The sequence below is a fragment of the Emydura macquarii genome, unplaced genomic scaffold (assembly GCF_026122565.2).
Source record: "Emydura macquarii macquarii isolate MOO-44397 ecotype Brisbane River unplaced genomic scaffold, CSIRO-AGI_Emac_v2 contig_2846, whole genome shotgun sequence".
Taxonomy (NCBI): Eukaryota; Metazoa; Chordata; order Testudines; family Chelidae; genus Emydura; species Emydura macquarii.
Window position 1 is genome coordinate 1,955,467 of NW_027132983.1, and position 22,935 is coordinate 1,978,401.

Consider the following 22,935-nt stretch of genomic DNA (forward strand, 5'->3'; position numbering starts at 1 on the left):
GTAAACCTTTTACTCAGAGGGTTACGTGTGTGTGTGTGTGTGTGTGTGTGTGTGTGTGTGTGTGTGTGTGTGTGTGTGTGTGTGTGTGTGTGTGTGTGTGTGTGTGTGTGTGTGTGTGTGTGTGTGTGTGGGTGTGTGTGTGTGTGTGGGTGTTTAAACAAAGGGGGGGAGGGAGACAGAGAGAAAAAAAGCTGTTGTTGACTCATGTTAGAAGTTAAAAGTAGCAGAATCACTTCTATATACTTTGGAAGAGAGATCCAGAGTGCGAAAGTGTTTTCTCCCGACTGATTTTTCTTGGATATGATTCTTAGTAGGCTGTCTTCTTTTACAGAAATTGCATCCACTACACCAACCCCCCTTCAAGAAAAGGGTCCCATCTGTAAAAGCATGAAAATGCATCCTCCTGGGTTGCTGTTTCCCTGCTTAGCAGCATGGTTCATTGCCACAGGTGAAGGGCAGAGGCAGAAGGTAAGTTCACAAGTCTTTGTTTCGGAGTTAAATGATCATGGGACAATTACTTGTTTTCATATGGCTGCTATGTTACTGAAGGATATGTTCCTCCTCCCTCCCCCGCTCAGTGATTTCAATGTGGATTTAGTTATATGTTGAATCACCTCCCTAATTAAGCTTTAAGACAATCCGTTACCTTTCCTATGTGTGTATGTAAATATCTAGTCTATATTGTATACGTAAAATTAAGGATATAGGGCTTTGCTTGGATCTTAAGTAAACTTTGATTTACACATTATCAGCGCTGAATGCAGAGTGGATTGTGAGGACTGGAGGCCTAATCCTGTCAGAAGCTGAGAATCCTTGACACTTGGTAACTTCACTTGAGTCAGGGGAACTTTGCTCCTGGCAGCACTGGGTCCTAAAGCACCTCGTAGAATTTCTTCAGTGTTTCCAAAAAGCCTTTCTAAACTGCAACTGTTGAAAAGTTGACTTGAAAATGTTTAAGGTTGATGCAATGCCCACTGGGGGGGTTTAAGTGACAAGCCTTCGTGCTCCTGAGAGACTGAGAAAATACCCTGTTTAAAACCTAGCAGAAGCAAAGCCCAGTTCAGAATCCAATCCCCAACCTGCACAGGAGAGCACGTGGAGGTAGCAGTAAGTTACTGCACGCTGACCTCTACAGCAGTGTGTGTTCATACCAGACAGCGCAGCTGTCTCAGTGACTGCACAAACAATGGCTTCTTCTCTGTCAAAGGATTGTCTGTCATAACTCTCGGGTTTTAAAAAAAGGTAAGATTTTACAATAAACCTTTAAAAACTTGCAATTTGCATCGCTCCCCTTACCAATCAATCAATCCCTTTATTGCTTCTGCACTGGTTTGTTGTAGAGCTGCTTGTAAGTGCTAGAGAGCGGACATAGTGATTAGTTATTGTAGGATTGCATGTGAGTGCAATGTAATTAAGAATTGACTTCGCAAATAGATCCATCTATTTGTGCAATGCAGAATACCTCACACTCTTCATAGTTGTATCTGAGCACCTTGTGCAACAGGGAAAAAATGGTTTGAAACATGTTTCTTGGTAGAGTCCCTATGAGTAACATGAAATGTTTTCCCCTAGACCGATTTTTGTTTTGGTTCATGCATCCATGTACATGCTGTTTTATTTAGATTGGTTTTCTTGGCTCTGTGCTGGAGATTTTCAGTTTCAGTAGTGTGGAAGGCATGTTCATTCATATTACAAAGTGTCTGCTGCCATTGCATTTCTTGTCTCCTGCTGACAGGAACAAACTAGCCTACAAAGTCAGACGTTGCATGAGACATTCAGGAATCTTGTTCTCTAGTGGCTGAGCTGTGGAACGGGGGCGTCCCTGTATCAAACAGTAGAGAGGGGTTGGAAATGGAAGGAGAGACCTTAAGACTATTAGCAAAGGAAGCTAGTGTGATGGCCATCGATCTAAAAAGGCATGATTTAGGAAGAGGCAGAATACTGAAAGAATACATTCAAATGCCCGAACTTCAGATGGCTCCTTTTATAAACAGATTAAAGGTGCAATGTAAAATTGGACAGATTGTGGAAGCAGTGAACAAGGAATCTAATGTACACTGCATTTCTGTAGTGCCTTTCAGCCAAGCTTTTCAAAGTGCTCTAGAAACATTTCTTCCCTGCCTGTGAAGGCAGGGAAGAAGCTGGGTACAGTGCTTCATGAATGTTTCTAAGCACTTGTTCAATGGCATACAGTGAAACAATGTCAGAAATGCAGTGTGAAGGTCCCAGGCTCAAACCACTGCTGCTTCCGTACAGTACCTTATTTTCCATACAGCATAAGTGACTTGTTCAATGGCAGACCACTATGAAACAATGTCAGAACTGGGACCTTCTATGGTGTTCTGTGAGACAGTCCCAGGCTCAAACCACAAATTCCTCTTCCGTATCATGCAGGCCTCAGACCTATTTTCCAGACTATGCAGTCTATAAATAAGACCTTTCTGCTGATCACCAGACCACTATGTCAATAATTTAAATATGCCCAAAGGCCATGGATGCAGTAGTCCTGTTGATGATAGTACTTCTTGGAGACTTATCTCAGGCCTGAATCAGGCAGCGCAGAAGACGAGTTGCAGTGTGTTCTCATGGATGGAGCACTGGACTGGGACTCTAAAAAACTGGATTCAGTTCCTGGCTCTGCTATCATCCTTGAGTGGGGCCTTGGGCAAGTTACTTCACACCTTTTTCACCTCCCACCCTTTGTCTAGTCTATTTAGATTGTAAGCTCTTTGAAGCAGTGCATTGTTTGTGCTGCACTTAGCACAGTGGACCTCCAATTGTGGTTGGAGCCTCCATGTGCTACTCCAATACTAATAAATATCAGCAGTTTCACGTTCCCCCTTGCAGCCTGACAGGTTAACCACAGAATCTTATAAGTGGACACCAGTGGGGGAGTCTCTTTAGAAACATTTCTGACACTCTCGTGGAAATAGAAATGGGCCCTGATCCGTGATACTCCAAGAATTTCAGAGATCGTGAAGTCACTACTGGCCTGAATTGTGTCTGTGGCAGAAAGGTGAAAGGCATTGCATCCCTCTTCCCACCCCCTAACAAATGCCGCCTCTTCAATATAGGTTTATTAGCCCATGGCTTGTTCTCTCATACCAATGCTGTATGTTTGTAAAACATCAGCTTCTGTTAAGGATGGTTGTTTAGTATTTCATAGAAATGTGTAGATTTCTTGCAGAAGGGTGAATGGGAAAAGGATAAGAGATGGATTTGCAACATATTTCGTGCCAAGGCTTATAATGTTGGTGGTCTGGATCCAGATAGAAATACAGACCCAGAAGTGAATGGGCTGAAAGCTGCTGGAAAAAAGAAATCAATTATTTACAAAGAGAAGCAAAGTCAGTGTCTGATCTCATCTTTGTTGCATAATAAGGAACGTTCCTCACTCACATTTGTTACTCTAGTTAGAGTAAAGAAGGTTAGAGTCAGGTATTGGAATCAGCCACCAGAAGAGCTGTGATTGGCACTGGTGCCCTGTATCCCAGTTCCAAGCAGGAGTAAGCTACTGCCAGTGTAAAGTCATGGTTTTGCCTGTTTATATTTGTGGTTTGCACTAAAGTAGCTACACTGGTTGCTGGCCCCCAGTGAGTGATGAAATCCCCAGTGTAAACCAGGGTCCTCAGGGTGGGCAGGTAATGGGGGAAGATGAGATTGGTGACTAAGGTAACAATTTAATGCTTTGCTTTTTTTTTCTTATTAAGTTAAAATCCATGCAATGCAATGTCAAGACGATGTTCACCTTGGCTACACCGTGCACCTCCTGTGCTGCAGCCTCCAAAGTGGTGTGTCCCAAAGGGTGGATAAAGATGACGCAGGGGCTAGGAGAGAGAGGCTGCAGGTAAGGCCCAGCTCCCTATTCAGCCTGCCACATCAGGTGTACATGCCGCTCTGTAGCTCTGCTCTGTATTTGTCATACAAACTCACAGATAAACATTTCAAGGCATGCTTTCTGCAGGCCACGGAGAACCTTTAATAAGAATAAAGGAAGAGAGAAGTGGCTGGTTCTTAACATTGGGAGGGCAGCGATATGATTCTGCTTTGAGATAAAGAAGAGGCAGCCTGAAGTGCATAGTTCATATATGTGTATTCATGGGCGCGCGCGTGTGTGTGTGCGCGTGTGTGGGCGCGCGCGCGCATGTGTGTGTGTGTATATACACACACACGATACTTTTCTAGTGCCGTCATCTAAAGATCTCAGAAAACTGAACGAACATTAATTCCTTACACCAGTGGCTCTCAATCTTTCCAGACCTTTCAGGAGTCTGATTTGTCTTGCGTACTTCAGGTTTCACCTCACTTAAAAACTACTTGCTTACAAAATCAGTGTGCTGTGACACTTTTGTATTTTTATGTCTATTAGTGAAAAATGGCTTACTTTATCATTTTTACCATATAATAATGAAATAAATCAATTGGAATATAAATATTGTACTTACATTTCAGTGTAACAAGTCATTGTCTGTATGAAATTTTAGTTTGTATTGACTTTGCTAGTGTTTTTTATGTAGCCTGTTAAAATTAGGCAAATATGCAGATGAGTTGATTAACCCCATGGAAGACCTCTGCATACCCCCAGAGGTACGCATACCCCTGGATGAGAACCATTACTTTGCACTTCATAACCCTGTGAAGGAAATTGTGGCCAAAATTTTCAAACTTGAGTGCCCAGAGTTAAGTACTAAACCCCATATTTAGGCACCTTTAATAAAAGTGGCCTGATTTTTGTGCTGTTCTAGCAACCAAGCCAAATTCAGTCACCTTTTGGATTTTTTTTAACTCTCTTATTTCACTTTTGATATAGTGCTTGTTCCTGTATTTTCTATGCTCATTCTGTTAAGCTGAACATATTTCTGTGGCTGAACTGTAATGGGAAAAGGGTGAAGGGAAAGTGAATTTACCCGAAGGTTGTACAAAAACATAACACTATAGATTATCATCTGCAGATCTATTCAATAATGAACTTTACCAGTTAACATGGAGCTCCATTGTCTACTGTTTTCTGTGTCTTCCTACTAGCTGGAAACATTTTAAAAATAGCCCTAGCCATTTTGCAGTCATTGCAGACATATTTGGTGATCAGACTGAAACAATGGAAGCAGTAAAAGTGTGGAACAAGGCTCCTAGAGTTGAGTCGAAGGTTAAGGAAGGTTAAGTCCTTGCCAAAGATAAATTTAAGGGAGTAATATAATACACCTGGGCACTAACTTTTTTAGTGTTTCCTTTATAAATGATGATTTATATTCCTGAAGCACCTAGAAGCTGTAAGTGAAATCAGTGCCCCACTGTGCTAGGAGCTGTACGCACCCACAGTATGAGACAGTCCCTGTTGCGAAGAGCTTACTCTCTAAATAGATTTGGCAGATGGAGGTTATGAGAGAGAGGAAGGATATCAGTCTGATTTTACAACTGAAGGAACAAAGTGGTTTGTCCAAGGTCAAAGCTGGGATGAGTCCTGTCAAGTGCATTAATCACAGGCCATTCCTTCCTTTTCAAATTAGCCAAAGGATTAAAAATTCATTAGTGACTTTAAACTCAACATTCTCCACTACCATGCTGGAGTTCAGCAGAGTGCATCGCTTTCTAGTTATGCGTCAGGAGCCTCTTCCCCTGCCCCACCGGACCACAAAATGCCCCCTCTGGCAGAAGTGGGGCAAGGGAGCTGGTGTAAAGCCAGCCAAGCCTGTCTCCATCTCCCACTAACCTTGACCTTGCTAATGAATATTTCGTATTCCTTTGGACCGCAAATGTGAAGGAGGGAGGGCCAGTCTTGGAGACAACACAGCTCATTCAGAGCTTTGAAGATGAAAAGTAGGACTCAAAACTTGATCCAATATTGGATTGGAAACTAATGAACAGATCTGAGCCCTGTATAATATAACCTCTTACGCCTCTGTTGACCTCTTCAGGCCATCTGCTGCTTGTTGTGCTAGCTAGAGGTTCTGTTGCGTTTGTGGTCTCATTCCCCAGTATAGCATATGGCACTCTTCATTCGTGTGGAGTGGTTTTCAAACAGTTTACTCGGTACGGATCAAAAAGCAGCTCAGAAATCTCCCATCATTGTCCTGATCAGTCTGTTATCAAGTCCAATCCATACGGAATAGGTTGGGTCCCAAACTGTTTGTTACTATCACTGATCTTGGATTTTTCTATTTAAGATACACAGTAAAGCTTGGCGAAGACATCCTTTCCATACCAGGGTGCAATCACATGTGTAAAAGGGAAATTGAGGAGAAAAAATGCTGCCCAGGATTCTGGGGTACTGAGTGCTATGGTAGGTTGTTCAGTTCTTCATGGGTCCTTCCAGCCATTGACAGGTCAAGGCAATTCAAAGCTCTGCCCTAGGATTACCAGTCCTGCAGGTCATCTCCATGGGAGTGATTTGTTTCCAGGGTTCTCTTTCATGTTTCCCAGACACCTCTCTTTTGCAAAAGTTATTCTTCTGGAAGGGGGGGGGGGGGGCGGGAGGGAGATTTTTTTATAAGAGAATTTTTCTTTAAGCAAGTTTCCTAGGAAAAAGAGAGAGATTCCCTTCTGGGAACTTTAATACCTACCACCTCTTCAATCCCCACTCCCCGCCTCCCCCAAGCCACTGTAACCACAAGAAGTGTCCGGCCAAAGGTGAAAATAACCAATCTGATTCCTCAGTTCAATTTCAAACCAAACCCTTTGAATCTAAAAATGTTTGGCTCATTTCCTGTTGTTGTTTTAACACTTGCTAGTTGTGGTGAGGCCAAGAAGCTGAATTAATAAATTACAAGAGGCAAATCCCACACTCTTGCCACCCCAGTTGAGAATAGAAAAGACCCCTCATTTCCACTGAGGGCCTGAGGTGATGAAATTTCTAGCCTGCTTTCAGCCTTGGGTGGCTTGAATAAGCATCTGGACTCTGTTGGAGCACAGCTGACCCAAAAGGCCAAACATATTATTTTGGAAAGCAGCCCCTCCCATAACCCCATTTTGGAGGACCCATCTGGAGACATCTCGGACCTGGTTTTCAGAGTTGCTGCCCACTCACAGCTCTAGTTGGAGTCAGTGGGAGCTGCAGGTCCTGTGCTGTCTCAAATTGAGCTCCCAACATGACTGGCCTCCTGAATATTTGGCTAACGACCTTTTCAGGTTTTCCCGGTAGCTAATGGAGCTGAAAATAAAAGGCCTGATCCTGCAAAGAGCTGAATGTCCTCAGCTCCCCTTGGCTGAAGTTAATTACAGCTTCTTAGAATCTTTTATAGTTCTTTGTCTCTAACAAAATGTATAATGTTTGTCATATATCACAATAGAAAAATAAAACCATTCATGATCCAGCGGTGTTAGGAACCCCCCTTTGTTGATACAAATGAAGCCACTTACACACTTGGAGTAACTCCCTGACCCTTTCCTTGTCTTGACTTGGGCCTATACATGTTCATTAGAGAAGCAGGCAGACATTTCATTGCTTCTGGGTTCATTTGTTTGCAATAACAGTAATAACACTTGTAAAAACTGTAGTAAACATGCGTATGGGGACAGAGAAGTGTTGATTTTGCTAATCTGTGGCCTGCCTCCTGTTTGCCAGAATGCCCTGGTGGATCTGAAAAGCCCTGCAGTGGCCATGGGACCTGTTTGGATGGTATCACACAGAATGGAACCTGCCTCTGTGAGGTCAGCATGGGATTCCTCATGAAGGAACATAATGCCGCATGATGAAGGTTCAGTCCTGGGGCCAGCAAGGAAGGCCTTAACTCTCTGTCTGGACGAAAGTGTACAGTTGCTTTCCTTGAGTGTATGGATTTGTTGGGTAGCAGGGCTGGGCCAGGGTGGAGGACTAATGAATTCCCCTCAGCATACTGTACAAGGCACGGTCTGTGTGGAAGCGAGTGCTGGGTCTGGCAGTGAGTTAGGAAGGATCACTAGGAAGCACTGGGGTTGACAGTTGGAGGGGGAGGGATTCCCCACCCCCTCAGTGAGCTAAGCTGAGTCCTACACCTTCCCTTGCGCTGAAAGAAGCCCCAGTGTGTTTGGCCCTTAATGGGCAGGACTTTCTTCTCATTTCTTCACATTTATTTTTTCTCTTTGATGATAATGTGCACCAGCAACGATCTTCAAAGGTGTTTAGCTGCCTAGCTCCCATCAAAATGCTTAAATACCTTTGCGGATCTGGGCCTTATGCTCCGCCTAGATGGGCAGAATCCTCACCAGCTCTAGCTGGGCTGTCCACATTCCTCCTCCAACCATCCTGTGGGCCCAATCCAGCCTGCTGTGAGGGGTTGATGTCCCTGTTCCTCTCACAAACACCCTCCTGAAGGTGGAGGGTGCAAGGGCCTGTTCTGCTGTCACGGTGGCTCTTACACATTCAGGTCCGTACTGCCCCTCAGACAAGTCTTGTGGGAACAAGCAGAAAGACATGCCTCCTATAAGAGCTTAAATGTGCATGTGGTAGCTCACCTTACAGGAGGCAAATTAAGCACACAGCTCCCTGGCCTTGTCAGGTCCTTCCTTGCTTCAGATCTCACCGATGAGGCATGCCACTGCCTCACGGTGCCCATACACATCTCCTACACCAAATGGTGCCTGAGAGCACAAGAAGAGTCTAAACCAGTCAAAAAAGAATTTACTCAGACACTGTGAGGACTGTAGAATCCCACTGACTGACTGTTCAGATCCTATGAGCTAGACCGAAAAAGGCCACAATTTGTGACATATTCTCCAGATCAGCAGAAAAGGAGGCCAGCTAAAAATCAGAACTGGGTTTAACGTATGTGGTTCAGCACAGCTGAGCCTGAAAGGAAACTGGGTATATCAATAATTTAGGGCCTGATACTCAGCCCTATGAAGTAAATGGAAAAAGTTCCATTGACATCAGTGAGCTTTGGATCAAGCCCTCAGAGAGAGAGCACGAGAGAACTGGTACTTTTGTTTCTACTCATAAGAAATAGCTTGATAGGGACATGGTTTCTTCAATGACTGCCATGATCTGCTCTTTGCTCATTGGTAAAATTGCATCAACTGTCCTTTCTACTACAAGAGCTGATGGTAAAGCACTTGCAGGGTCAGGTGTCTATGTTGTATCACTTCAGGCATGAACAGAAAATCAAGAGGGGAAGAGGAGAGAAGAAATAGCAATTGTTTATCACTTCACAGTTTGAACAAGTGACATTGTAAAGAAAGTGACTGACCAATTTTTTGGCCCATTTAGGGGAGGTACGGTGGCTTTGCCTGCCAAGATTGTCTGGATGAGAATCTGTTTGGCCCTGACTGTCAATCAGGTAAACTACAGCGATGAACATTCTGAATCAACTGCAAAGACATATCCCCACATATAGCTAAATGACTGTTGTGGAAGAGGATGGTATAGGAGGGCTGATCAGTGGAGCGGCAGGTGCCACTGTCTGGAAATTATAATTGCAGCTGTAGCCTTTTTTCATCCTTGTCCTTCTCTGAAACAAAGTTGTTTTGCATTTGTCTGATGGGGAGGATGCGGATGCAGTGCAGATGTAGCATTTGAACATGTTCCACCCATGGGAGCATTCTGCCTGCCCCTGCCCTCCCCAGACAGGACACCTCCAGGATTCAGTGCTCTGAGTTCCTGCACTCTCCATCTTTTGAGACTCTGGCTTGCAAAACTTTATTATGGCCTTGGCCTCCAGTGGTGAGAGACTAAAGTGCAGTTGCCTGTAGAGTAAGGTGACCAGGTGTCCCAATATTAGGGGCTTTGTCATATATAGGACCCCATTACCCTACCCATCCTGATTTTTCTCACTTGCTATCTGGTCACCCCACTGTAGACTAAAAACATGGATTGGATTTATAAACTTTCAGCGTGTTTAGTGGATGTATCCCAAGTGCACATGCTGTTCCCTGCAGCTCCCAGTATTGTGCTTGTGTGGGTTTCTTTTGCAGTGTGTGACTGTCAGCATGGTGTATGCAACCACGGGATCTCTGGTGATGGAAGCTGTACCTGCCATGGAGGCTACACTGGCCCAAAGTGTGATCAAGGTAAAGGTTGGCATTTCCCTCCCCAAGAATTTAGAAATGTATGTGCCCCCAGGGGAGGAGATTTTTAGGTGTAGGACAGGAGAAGAAATAATCTGGAAATGCAGAGGAAGGATGATCTTGTGATTAAGGAACTAGGCTAGGACTCAGGAGACTTCCGCTGTGACCTTGGACAAGTCACTCAGCCCTCTTGGCCTCAGTTCCCCATCTGTGCAATTGGGATAATGCTTCCTTTCTTCTACATGTCATCTGTTTGGAGTGCAAACTCCTCGGTATGGGCAGTGTCGCTTACTATTCATGTGTGCTGTTCACTGTGTCTAGCACAACAGGGCCCCGGGCTCAGTCTGGGGCCTCTCCATGCAACTGAAACACAAATAATAATAATAGGAATCATTGAAATTATTTCTTGACCTTCTCAGATGGTAAATTTTATTGTCCAGAGACCTCTACTGCACCTGAGGAAATGCTCCCTTTGTTTTACGATTTCAGAACTACCCGTTTGCAGAGGTGTAGCCTGCGGGGACAATGCGCAGTGTGTGGTGAGGAGCGGGATGGCAATATGTGACTGCATGCCAAACTATAAAAAGAGTGGGAGCATATGCCAAGGTGAGACACCTCCCTTTTACCAAATCTTCCTAATCCTCTATTCAGGGCAGTCTCCTGAGTCGTGGGGCTGCCAATGACCCACCAAGCACTGCTGCACCTCAGGCAGAATGGGGCTGTGCTGCCATGTTTGCCCACGTGCTTGGGGTGCAATCCTGAGTCCTTGCCTTGGGCAGAAATGAGTGTCGGGGGCCGCTTTTCATCGAGTGGTGTCCCTGTGGGCGCTCCACTTCAGGTGTCTGGTGCACCCTCACATCCGGATCAGAGATTTTCATCCACGGTTCCCGCATGCGCAACCTGTCTTACAGTGCCATTGGTGTCTTGAGCGTGACCCGAGTCCCTCAGTTCCTTCTCAACCACCTGCAGTCCGAGACAGAGCTGCAACAGTTCCTTCAATTGACTCGTTCTGACAGAAAAGTTTAATTAGTAATTAAGATACGTTAGTTTAGTTGGTTAGTCAGTTACTACTTCCTTCCCTTATTTACTTAAAAAAATATATATATATATATAATACAGTTTTTCCTTTCTTAAACGCCTTTCCCCTCTCGTTTAGAGTAGGTTTTAGTTATCCAGTTACCATGCCTGGTTCCCCAGGTATTAAAAGATGTACCTCGTGCAGGGCGCCATGCTGGCATCCAACAGGCGTGCCTAATGTATAAGATGCCTCGGTGAGGTACATCTTATGCAGAAGTGTCCCCACTGCAAGAACCTCAAGGCAAGGGCCAGAAAAGATAGAGGAAAACTAATGGAAAACTCCCTGAGACCTGCCTCAGACCCAGGACGAGAGTCTTCCCCGTCACCGTCTGACAGACAGGGCAGAAAGAGGGCTTCAGTGCCACCAAGAAGCCTGCCAAAAAAGAGGCCAGCACCAACCAAAATAACTGTCGCCCAGACCCCGTCAGTGCCCGCATTCTCAACATCACCGAAGGGGCGTCATAGTAAGGGCACAGAGTCGAGAGTCAAAATACCGAAGACTTCCTCCACTCTGGCACCAACAAAACCTCTGCCGGCGCCGGCAGTCACAGCACCAAAAACAGTGTCAACAGCGGAAATGGCACCAACCATCCCTTTGGCCCTGACTTGCCCAACGGCATGGACGGCAGCACTGGCCCCGGACACAGCTGTGGCACTGAGGCAGAGAACCCTGCACGCAGCGGCACCGACCAATCCATCAGCACCGCCGCACGTGTCAGCACTGACAGACTCCACGGCACCTTGCACGGTGCCAGGGAGGAAATACACATCCGAGACAAAGCACCAGGAACAGGAGGATTATCTGCTGTACAGCACAGACACATCACCACCAAGTGGCGCAACTGGGAAGCATGGCCTCACTATGCCAGGGATTATAGCAGATCCTCAACTTCCTATAGGGACAGAGACCTGTCCCCTCATCAATCAGCGCTCTCGGCCATAAACCTTCCATGACAAGCCACTGAATAGGCCGGCAAGGCACTGGAATCACAAGCATCACTAACACCTCATAACTCGTCCTCTTCACCGGATGATACCATAATGCCACCTCCGCCTACTAGTGTAGACAATTTCAGGCAGTTTCAAGAGCTATTCAGAAGAGTGGCACAAGGTTTGGAGATACCCCCGGAAGAGTGGAAAAGCATCATAAGCTCATAAAGATCTTACATACACTATTGAAAATAGCTCTACCAATGGACGACGCATTAATGGATCCGGCAGATGCCACGTGGCAAACTCCAGCCTCCCATGTGCATAAGAGCCGATAAAAAATATTATGTACACTTAAAGGAAGCTGAATTTCTTTTCACCTACCCCTGTCCCAACTCCCTTGTCGTGGAAGCAGCACAACAAAGGGGCAAGCAAACCCACCAGAAATCCACACCCAAGACAAGAATTGGAAGAGGGTCGATCTTTTCTGATGAAAAGTCTACTTCTCCGCCACTCTACAATTACTTGTGGCCAACTACGCTGCACTACTCTCCAACTATTATCGTGACACACATTCAAAATTCATGGACTTTATTAATGTCATCCCACAAGAGAGAAGAGAACAATTTCAATCTCTCGTTACAGAGGGTCAGCTTATATCCAGAACAGCCCTGCATGCCACTCTTGACGCAGCAGACACAGCGGCCAGAACCATGGCCACGGCAATTGTCATGCGGAGAGCTTCGTGGTTTCATCCAACAGCCTTACCCAGGGATCTACAAGTCACCATCGAAGATCTCCCATTTGAGAGAGCCAATTTATTTGGCAAGAAAATGCATGAAGTCCTCCATACAATGAAGGACTCTCAAGCGATGTTGTGGGCCCTTGTACATGCCTGTAACAAGGAGAGAGAACAGGTATCAGACAGCCTTATCAAAGAAGATACCCCCCAATACCCATACTAACTGAGGCAATACAACACAAATCAAAGACAGACCTCAGAGAAGGCGGCAGAATAGCCAGCAACAACAGCAATCAACATCTCAGCCACCACTGTCCAAGCAACAATTTTGAAAATTTGGTCGAGGGCCTGAATGACCTCCCTCAAGTTCCAGCGCAAAAATTACCCATCATGGTATTCCACCACTGTCTGTGTCCTTACCAAACTATCTGGGCATCCATAATATCGGACAAATGGGTATTAGAGATCATCTGCTCGGGATATTCTCACATACCTACAATTCAATCCTCTTCCCCGTCAGGGACCCAACTCATGAGCACCTTCTTCAACAAGAAGTAGACCATCTAGTATCCATTGGTGCAATTGAACAGGTACCACAACACTTTATAGGAAGGGGTTTTTAATCCTGGTACTTTTTAATGGAGAAGAAAATGGTGGATGGAGACCCATATTAGATCTCAGAAGATTAAACAAGTTTGTGAGAGTGCAAAGATTCAAAATGGTCACACTATCAATTATCTTGAGTGTTAATCAGTTCTGCGTGAATAATCATAAGGTGCAGCCATGCTAAATAAAGCCCTTTAATCAGTGTGTGGGCTTGTCTATATGAAAATATAGTTGTGGCAAGCTGGGGTGTCAATCTACCCCCCACTAGCCTGATGCTACTAAGTGTCTGTGTGGTTCTGCTGCTGCTCCTCACCGGAAGTGCACTTTGATCTGCCCCTCTTTGAAACTGAAATTGATCAAAGCGCAGTAGGAAACTTTCCATGTGCTGCAGCAGGGTCCACGTGGACAGCTAATGCATGGCAGGCTAGTGCAGGGTAGCTTGACACCCCAGCTTGCCACAGACTAAGTGTTCATATGGAGAAGTCCTCAATGACCTAATGTTTAGGAGCTCCTGGTAACCTGGGCCATGACTTTTTTTTCTGTCTGTGCTAGGCTAATGTGCCAAAATGGAGGTAGGTTGCTGTGCTTCTGGAAGTGCGAGTTTTAGATAACATGTAAAACTATGCAACTTTAATGGCTTCTGTTTTCCATCCCATGGGTGGCTGCATTTCATGAGTTCATAATGATCAATCAATCGATCTCTCTCTCTCTCTCTCTCTCTCACACACACACACATTTAAACTTTGTTTTAATTTGTGAATTGCTTTTCCTAGGACTAAAAGACCCTACTATTTAATGTAAATTACTATCTAGAGGTGTATGGATCCAAATACCCCCACTTTTGCTGACCTTAATGGACCAAAACTCTGGTTTCAAATATCATCAGTGTGGCCCTACTCTTATTATCTTTTATGCTATTAATATGAAATAACTGCTTGGTTCGCTTATCCAAATCCCTCAGCCAAAAAATCTCCATGGTCTGAAATTGGGTTGTATGAGTGGAGAAGTTTCCCACTTGAACTAAATAAATTCCACATCCCCTATTGTGTTTGGCTCAGTGGGTTTCTACTGTTCTACTTCAAGTACTGGTTTGTTATCTGAGACTTGGTTATGCTCCCCTCTCTCATCGCTTTGCATTTACTATAGCTGAGGATCCTTGTGCTTCATCACCATGCTCCTCGTTAGCTGTCTGTAAGGCTCTAAGACCAGGAAAATATGAATGCACTTGCAAAGATGGATATCAAGGAGATGGGAAGATATGCCAACCCATCAATCCATGCGTTAACAATAATGGAGGCTGCCCAGAAAATTCCACCCTCTGTAACTATAAAGGTCCGGGAAAGGTAAGGTGAAGAATTGCATCTAATGAATTAGTATGTGGCAGTAAAAAGCAGATAAATAATTCTCCCATGCGAGTTTTGCTGGGTTAAATCGCATTGGCCAAAGCTGTTATCCTAACTTGGTTTTTGCAAGGATAGCTCACCCAACTCTTTGTGGGTTGCTCTTGAATAAAAGTTGATCTAAGATTTTAATCATCTGATTTTTCTTTCCTTAGTCATCTTGTGCGTGTAAGCCTGGAATGAATGGCCTGAATCCTTCAGTAGGCTGCTCGTCTGTCAGTGAGTGTCGGCGGTACTACTGTGACACAACTTCAAAATGCGAAATCAATCCAGATGGGACTGTTAGGTGAGTTACCCTGAAAAGCGCCATTAAAGATGCATCATTCTGTAGCTAAAACAAGGCTTTTATTTGGATGAGCTTAATAACGTTGGAAAACCAGGGAGATAGCTGGGGAGTACTGGCTGTGGTCTGGGTTTTGAAAAGAACAAAAATAAGAGTCCATTAAAACAAATAAGGGTTTTACATAAGTATCTGTGACAATTCCTGACATGGGCCATAAGGGGTGAATCTGGGATGGTCAGTGCTCCATCAGTCCTCGACCACTTGACCTAAAGGAGTATTCTGATTAGCTGGTAGCAGTAGTAAGCTGTTATCTAGTGGCACAGACATGTAAAGGGGGATCCAACACACCCTTTGCCGTATGTTACAGAAGGACTCCTGGACAGGGCCCAATGATGTGTGTTTGACGGAAGTATCTTCAGCACTTTTCCAGTGTAGGCCTGTGAGGAGATTGAATGAGGGTTTTAGGCCAGTTCAGTGCTGGGTATGACTGTTCAGCACTGAAGAGACATACTAAAACTAGCCTTGAAATGATTCCTGTAGGAGAAAAACATCTAGTGCCCATTTGAGCAAACACTTTGGGGCTTAGTCACATCTCATGTGAGGCTGAGCTGTGCTAGGAAAGGGGAATGCTGCCTGAGCCACAGTGTCTGGGGATGTTCCTGGCGTGATGCCTCTTGGACCCTGGAAGGAGCCTGCTGCCCCTCCTTGCTGCTCTGTGCAAAAGGAGTAGCCATGGCCTTTTACGGGGACAGGAGAGGGACGCCATGGCTCCATTTCTGAGGCTGTCCCTCAGGCGTCACTAACACTGCTGGCTGCGCTAACAGGTCCCTCCCCCTTGTGCTCCCCAGCCTGCCTCAGACAAACTGTGGCTTCACTTCTGAGAGTGTGCTATGTGGGGGAAGGGCTCCCTGCTTGCTCTTCCTCATCTAGTGCATCTGCCTTGGAGCAGCCATTATTTGGCTCTTTGTGAGGCTGTAAATCTCCTCCCCTTGCCCTTCGTGTGGCTTTTTACAATGCTGAAATAACAATATCTGAGCTGATAGTTGGATAAAACCCAGACAGGAAAAAGTGCAGTTTTTAGCCAGTGATTCCAAGTAGCTGCTGTCTGATTGCTGCAGAGCTGTGTGAACTGGGGCAGAGATTTTCACATGCAGATAACCTTTGGTGCAAAACTCATTAGCCTGCCTGGGGCTTCAGTGTGCCAGCTCTTGGAAAACACTGGGCAGTCGGTATGGACCAGTGGAGCTAGAAATCCACTGAGATGAGTAGAAGTTAGGGCTGGGGCATAGTATTATAAAAATTACATTCCCAAGATTGTCACTAATACCTTGGGTGTGAAGCATGGCCTCAAGTGCTCAGATGCTAAACAGCTCCATAGACAGGCCTTGCATAGTGCTGGGAAACCCAAAGGGAATCTCAGGGCCATCAGGAAGTGATGTGCATGGTTCACTAGATGATGCTTTTTCATCTGATTCAGTGCGGTGCAAGGGGCAAATTGGCCCTTGTAAAACCAAGGTCCTGACTGGCTATGGCCATTCAGATCCTCAGGTGGCAGGTGAGGCCAAGAGTGCTTTATGCCATGTGCGCCTGGTGAGATGGGTGACTTCCTCTCTTGGCTGCTGACATTGCAGCCGTTGCCCATTGCTGCACCTGTCACGTCAAGGTGAGATTATTGTCTCACGCTATGTGAACAATGTCTGGAGACTGTCTAGAATCTGAAGCTAGTGTAGAATGAAGCCATTTGCTCATTAGCCAGGGTGTCTCAGGGCATCAACTTGCTTTTCGTGTGTGGTGGTTAGAGGGCCCGAGTCCTGTCTGCACTAACACCTACAGTGTTGCGACGGCCGGTGCAGCTGCACGGTTGTTGGAAAACAAAATGCCCTAATGTAGTCAAGGCCTCACCAGAAGCACCTTCCATCAGTGCTCGCTAACTTGCACTGGCTGCCTATGAGCTTCTGGGTGGAGTTTAAGCTGTTGGTTTTCACTTGTAAATTCCTAATAGTTTGGGTTCTGCACAGGATAAGAAATCACCTCTCCCCTAGGCAATGATAGTTGCCTAGTTGCATAGTTGTGATAAGTGGCGGCACTTGGGCTACAGGCTGCAGGCAGGGCGCTGTCCTCGCAGGATGCTCAGCTTTGGAATTCCCTCTCCCTTTTCTCCTTGGTTCACCAGAGCTTAGGTTCATTAAGCTCCTGTGGAGCCCATCTTTTCTGTCTGCCATTTGGAAGTGGCTTGTTAATGGGTGTCAGATACTTTTTTTTTTTTTTTTTAAAGGAATATTTCATATTCTCAGCATAATGAGGATCTTGTTTAATGTGCAGTTCCCAGGTAGTATCGTCCGATAAAAAATATTGCAACATTGTGTCTTTGGATTGCTAATTCTATTTCATATGGAGGGGAATAGATTTGATCTGATGGGTCCCATGAATCTCTCTACCTCCTATGTTGTTCCTTGCTATTTGCTTAGGCTTTAACAGATTAGTGTATAGTCAAAGTATCTATATGAACGGGTCACATCCAGACTTTATCAAGCATGCCAAGACCTATTTTTGAAATGACTATTTCGTCTCACTCTTATCTTACTGTTTAGCTGTGCCTGCAAAGATGGGGAGATTGGAGATGGGAGAAGTTGCTACAAAAATCTCATGAGTGAGATCTCTCAACTGAATACTCGAGGAAGATGGTTCAGGAAATTAAACAGTGCAAACAAAATGTTTGGTAATGCTCTTCTAAGTTCCTTTGGGGAATGGAGCTAAGATGGGGCTAGGAGGTGCTGGTGAATGGTTAAGACTCAAAAGAAATCTGAGATGTTTAATGTTATATGAAAAGATATGGCAGTATCAAGGAAACTACATCTGAACTCTTCCTGCGTGATGGGACTCTTGCCAGCTTTGCACACATTAACACACCACAGAGAGGATTTCTGTGTGAGAGGTATTAGTGCTGATTGACAGCCCTGGTGACTGAGCTCCTCTATCCACAAAGCAGGTGAAGCATAGGCCTTGGTGGCGTAAGCTTCAAGCTTCCCCACATCAGTTTGTTAACTTGCCTCACTCTTCCGGGACTACTTTGGCGGTAGTCCATCGTTCATGACTCAGTCATTCTTTGGGCTCTTTGATGAGATGTCCAAAAGTGATACAAAAAATGATGGAGGTTTTGTGCTGCAGATACCTGTCCGCTAAGACTCGACAGAAATCCACCTCCTTGATTTCACATAGACCACCAAATAATCATCAGATAGCAGGCTGGATTTGAGCTGGCACTGTGGAGATGAAAGGTTTCTACTTCTTGTGCACTATGGCACTCCTTAACTAAGGCAGAGCTCTGCACATGGGGGGGAGAATAGTTCACACAAGTGAAGGTTGCACAGTTGGGCCCCAACCTTGCAAAAAGTAATTTTTGTACAAACTTTCCGAAATAATTTGTGTAGTTGGGCACTTGGATCCTGATCCAGAGCCCACTGAAGTCAGTGGAAAGACTCTCATCAACTCCACTGGGGTTTGGATCAGGCCCTTAAAGAATTCACGTAAGAAAGTCTAACTATACCCAGAAGTGACTCATCTTTGTGCAGAGACCAAGAAAGTTCAACTTTCAGAAAGTTATAAGCATGTGAAAACTGAGACTTCCAGTTGAAACTGTTCTGCAAGCTTAGGCTTTGATCTAAAGCCCATTGAAGGAAATGGACTTAAACAGTCTTTGGATAAGACCCTTAACTAATAGCATTCACTGCCAAGCTAGCGTTGTGATAGCCCACTACCAATCCTCTAATCCATACACTCTGGTCACTCACTTTAGGCAGAAGACACAGGGTTGAATTAACCTCTCCCCCCCCCAAGAAGAAGAATAAAACTGATCCCCTAAGTTATTCTATATGCTTAGTAACTGTTTGGGGGATTTGTTTTTTTCAACAGCTTCAGGGTGTTCATTGACACTGACAAAATATGGGCCTTTCACCGTCTTTGTGCCAAGCCTTCAACTGTATATTGAAAAAACTGACTTCAACGTAAGTGTCACCACCTTTTGGTAACCTCCCTTCTTCATGCTTTGAGTTCTGTAGCCGTTAGAGTAGCTGACATGTCAGAGAGAAACTTTGGACTGCATTATATTTAGAAACAATTCTACTGAGATACAGTTCAGACTCGGGCTGAGATGAATTTTAATGGAAGGTGCTAACTCCCCAGCATTGGTTTGAAAATCTCAACCTCCCTCTTTCTTCTCTCCTGTCTGTATTAATAGACATTTTTCAATGCTGAACATAACTTTGAATGTTAGCTCTTGCTTCCTATAATCTATTTAAAACCCTAACCCTCTGCTTGTGACACAGTGATAGTTCTCAGCACTTGTATGCCTTTTACTCTTTAAGGCTGGGAAAGCACTCAGCAGTGGCCTAATTCTGATCTCATTGACCTCAGTGACTGAGTGCTTTCAAAAATCCCACTGTAAACCTGTTCTAAAAATATGAATGAATCCTCAGACCCTGTGACATTAAGTATTGTCTAGAGATGGGCTTGAGCAGAACCTTGGATCGCAAACTTTGTGAGGGATTCGGAATCCCAGTGTGGTTGTTCATGTCTTTTGTAAAGGCAACAGGTTGAACCAAAACTCTGCATCCAAAACTCCAGACTCTGGCATATTTGTTACCTACATTCAGGTTTTACAACTTAGGACCATCTGTTAGTATGATGCTCATTTTACTTATGGAGAAGCCACGGTGTGGTGACTTGCTCAAAGCAATGGGAATCAGAGCCATGTTGAGAGCTCAGGAGTCCCTGATTCTCAGTCCTGTGCTGTAGTAGACCATCCAAATCCCGCTGACGCTACCTTTTAAAATGTTTTATTAAATTGTATTCATTTTTAACATATGTCTCAAATGCAACCAAACCAACCATAAAACAAATGGAAAAGCTTGTATACCGTTTCCCCTGTAGATTGGAAAATTCTGCCAAACATGATCATACAGGAGGTACACAGAGCAGGCATTTAAAACAGACTACGCCAGCTTTCTGCTTTTGTTGCATCTCAGTACTGGTTACCTAAGAACACTCAGAAACGAGGAGGGAAGTACCTTTAAAAAATACTCTGAAACTGGCTTGCCAGACTGTGTCAGAAATGGAATTCCTACACACGTAGCATAACAAAAATAAGTGTGCAATCAGAGAAACTTAAAAAAATGTATAATGTATTTAGCAAGTCCTTGATAAAACTGTGTGGGCCACATTGTACCATCCATTGTTGAGCAGAAATTTCCTTTGAAATCAATGAGGAGCTGTGCCTCAAAATTAATGGTAACATATGGCCCAGTGTAAGCAGAGAGAATTTACATGAGGACTTAAGCCTTATGAAACATGGGATGTGGAATTTGGATGGAGGGGCAGTCTTATAACATGTACAAATCCAATAGGTTTCTGTCTAGATTGTCCCCTTAAAATCACTTGCTTTTGGATCAAACTCTGGTTCTTGCTCATGTGCATGCAAATAGCTTCAACCAGAAGTTATTGGCTTGTGGCAGCAATTACTGGGTAAGTGTCTATGGCCTTTGTTATGCAGAAAGTCAGACTAGATCATCATGGTGGTAACTTTTGACTTTAAAGTATACGAACCTGTGAAAATACTCCAATGCCACTATAAAAAGCTTCTAAGGGCTTGTCTATATGTGAAAGTTAATTCAGATAAGGTAGGGTGTGAATCTTAAAGTGGATTAATTATTCCCAATTAACTCTGTGTGTTGATGCAATTAGATTAAGATAACTCAAAATAAGGCCCTGATCTGGAATAAAAGCATCTACACATGGAGTTAATCAGGAATAGCTATTCTAGAATAACTCCCTGTGTAGATGAGCACTACTTTTCATATAAATTAGGAAATGTCTTAGCTTTCTGATCAGGAACTGTGAAGCTTATATTAAGTATTTTCCTATGTGAATTAGACTGGAAAGACTGTTACCTGAAACTATGTAAAAGCTTTTATTTTTTTTGGAGGGCACATCAGTTCTCCCTGTGTTCTAATTTATTTTCATAAAGGACACGGTTGCCCAGCATTTATGCAAAATGCACATAATTCCTGGTCAGCATTTGATGGAAGATATGATCAAGACGAAGACACTGTGGACGTTGTCTGGGCATCAGCTGACATTTAATAATCAGGTAAAGGAATCACAATGTCATACTATGTACCAGATCACTGTTTTCACATTGTACTGGGACAAAGGCCTAAAGCTGTATCTCTGGCACACTTTCGTACCAGAACCCTTTCTTCCTTATTCTGCAGAGTTTTGACCGATGTAAGACTTAGTTTGTTCCGTAATATAATTATCAAATCACAGCTAGAGTAGATGACCTAGTATGTCTTCTGTTACATCTCCTTGTCAATATGAGATTGATTGTTCCCTACTTGCAGTTTATATTATATATGCTATGCACCCAGTTTTAAATAACGCAAGCAATGGACCTTCCCCTGGGAGACCAATATTCAGCATAAATTATCCTTGCTTAGGATACTCTGCTTCAGCCCATAACTCTGAGATTCACCCCCAAACAATTTTTCTGTCTCCTTGGTTCTTCCCCTTTAGACACTTATACCTGGAAAAGATACTTTCCCTTATTTGTTTTTAGCCACATTTTTTATTTAAATTCTCTTAATCTTTCCTTGTAAGTCAACCCCACCAGCGTTGTAGTAATTTTTGCTGCTTTTCTCTGAAGCTTCTCGGTCTATATTGCCCTTGAATTGAGATGTCTAGAACAGAGTGTTGCCTATCAGAGGAGGTTTCACCAGCTTTGTATACAATATAGGGAAACTACAGCCTGCCTGCTTCTGGATTATAGCAGATCTCGACACCCCCAGCACCAGATTCTGTGGTGTGCTTCCTGAGAGGCACAGTACTGAAGGCCTAGCAAGGCAGGGAGAGAAAGGTCTCTCAGTATCAGTCAGAGCAACCCCAGCGGCTGTTCTCACTCACAGCCTGCTGCCAGTGGGTTCTTGTGCAGCCCCAAATGTCTCTGCTCTCTCACCCTACTGGCTCCCAGCATGTCCCTTTGCAGGAGTCTGCAAGTAGAACTTACATCAGGTGTGCATTCTCCCTTTTATTGCCCCTGTACAATGCTGGGCTGAGGTAAGGAGGCCAGAGGAAGAGCCAGAATCTGGCCCCTAATCTTTAAACTAGTCAGTGTGGTTTTTTATCATCTGTGTGTCTGGTAAAAGAGACCCTCCCCCCCCCCCATTATCAACAACGTGCAGGATACATGTGTCCAGACTGGTGCAAACAGCAAGTCTGCCTTCAGAATGCTTGTTCTGTATGCCAGTAGCTGACCAGTTCTGCTCATTTTCCCTTTCAGTTACCATTTTCCTCTCTTTCATTCTACAGAATAGATTTTAATGACTTTCCACTAGTATATGGGATTTTGGGGAGGTGGGCGGGCCAGGGCCGTGTTTGTCTTATGTTTCCCACCACCCATTGTTCTCTCTTCATCCTGCATCTTTGTCAAGTGGACTCTCTCAGCTGGCCAAGGGACATCAGTATATTTCCTCTCTGAATTTCCCAGCCTTGACCTTGGGGGCTGGGCTTTGATGCATGCAGGGTGCCCAGAAGGACAAAGTGGCGTTTGGGGCTGTGAAATCTGAGTTGTGCTTTTCAAGGATAATTTTTTTGTTTACTCAGGAATCTTTGATCTGGAAAGTCTGCCCTTCCTCTCCTTTAGTTGTATCCAAAGCTCTTAGTGGTGTGAACTGGAGTTCAGAGCTGGGAGGAGCTATTCAAGAAATGTATAGTACAATTAAACACACAGGAGGATGTGGATGTGCCTGTCTGGTGTTGGACATGACGTTTCTGAATGACCTTGGAGCGTTAAATTGCACTTTATGCTCAGTGCAATATTTGTCGGCATTGTTTATAGAAAGAATTATACAGCAGTAGTAGTATTT

At 44.4% G+C, this 22,935-nt stretch overlaps 1 protein-coding gene across 3 annotated transcripts in view; it reads left to right on the forward strand.

Annotated features, from left to right (window-relative positions):
* Positions 1 to 309: 309 nt before the first annotated feature.
* STAB1 (stabilin 1) overlaps positions 310 to 22,935 on the forward strand; it is a 94,375-nt gene continuing 71,749 nt past the window's right edge. For all 3 annotated transcript variants that reach the window (XM_067568074.1, XM_067568076.1, XM_067568075.1), the window contains exons 1-12: positions 310 to 468; positions 3,711 to 3,847; positions 6,165 to 6,280; positions 7,562 to 7,647; positions 9,182 to 9,251; positions 9,886 to 9,981; positions 10,468 to 10,584; positions 14,480 to 14,676; positions 14,889 to 15,019; positions 17,608 to 17,735; positions 18,929 to 19,020; positions 21,039 to 21,161. In XM_067568074.1, coding sequence (XP_067424175.1) covers positions 388 to 468; positions 3,711 to 3,847; positions 6,165 to 6,280; positions 7,562 to 7,647; positions 9,182 to 9,251; positions 9,886 to 9,981; positions 10,468 to 10,584; positions 14,480 to 14,676; positions 14,889 to 15,019; positions 17,608 to 17,735; positions 18,929 to 19,020; positions 21,039 to 21,161 — 1,374 coding nt within the window. In that variant the 5' untranslated portion in view covers positions 310 to 387. The remainder of the gene's footprint in view (positions 469 to 3,710; positions 3,848 to 6,164; positions 6,281 to 7,561; positions 7,648 to 9,181; positions 9,252 to 9,885; positions 9,982 to 10,467; positions 10,585 to 14,479; positions 14,677 to 14,888; positions 15,020 to 17,607; positions 17,736 to 18,928; positions 19,021 to 21,038; positions 21,162 to 22,935) is intronic.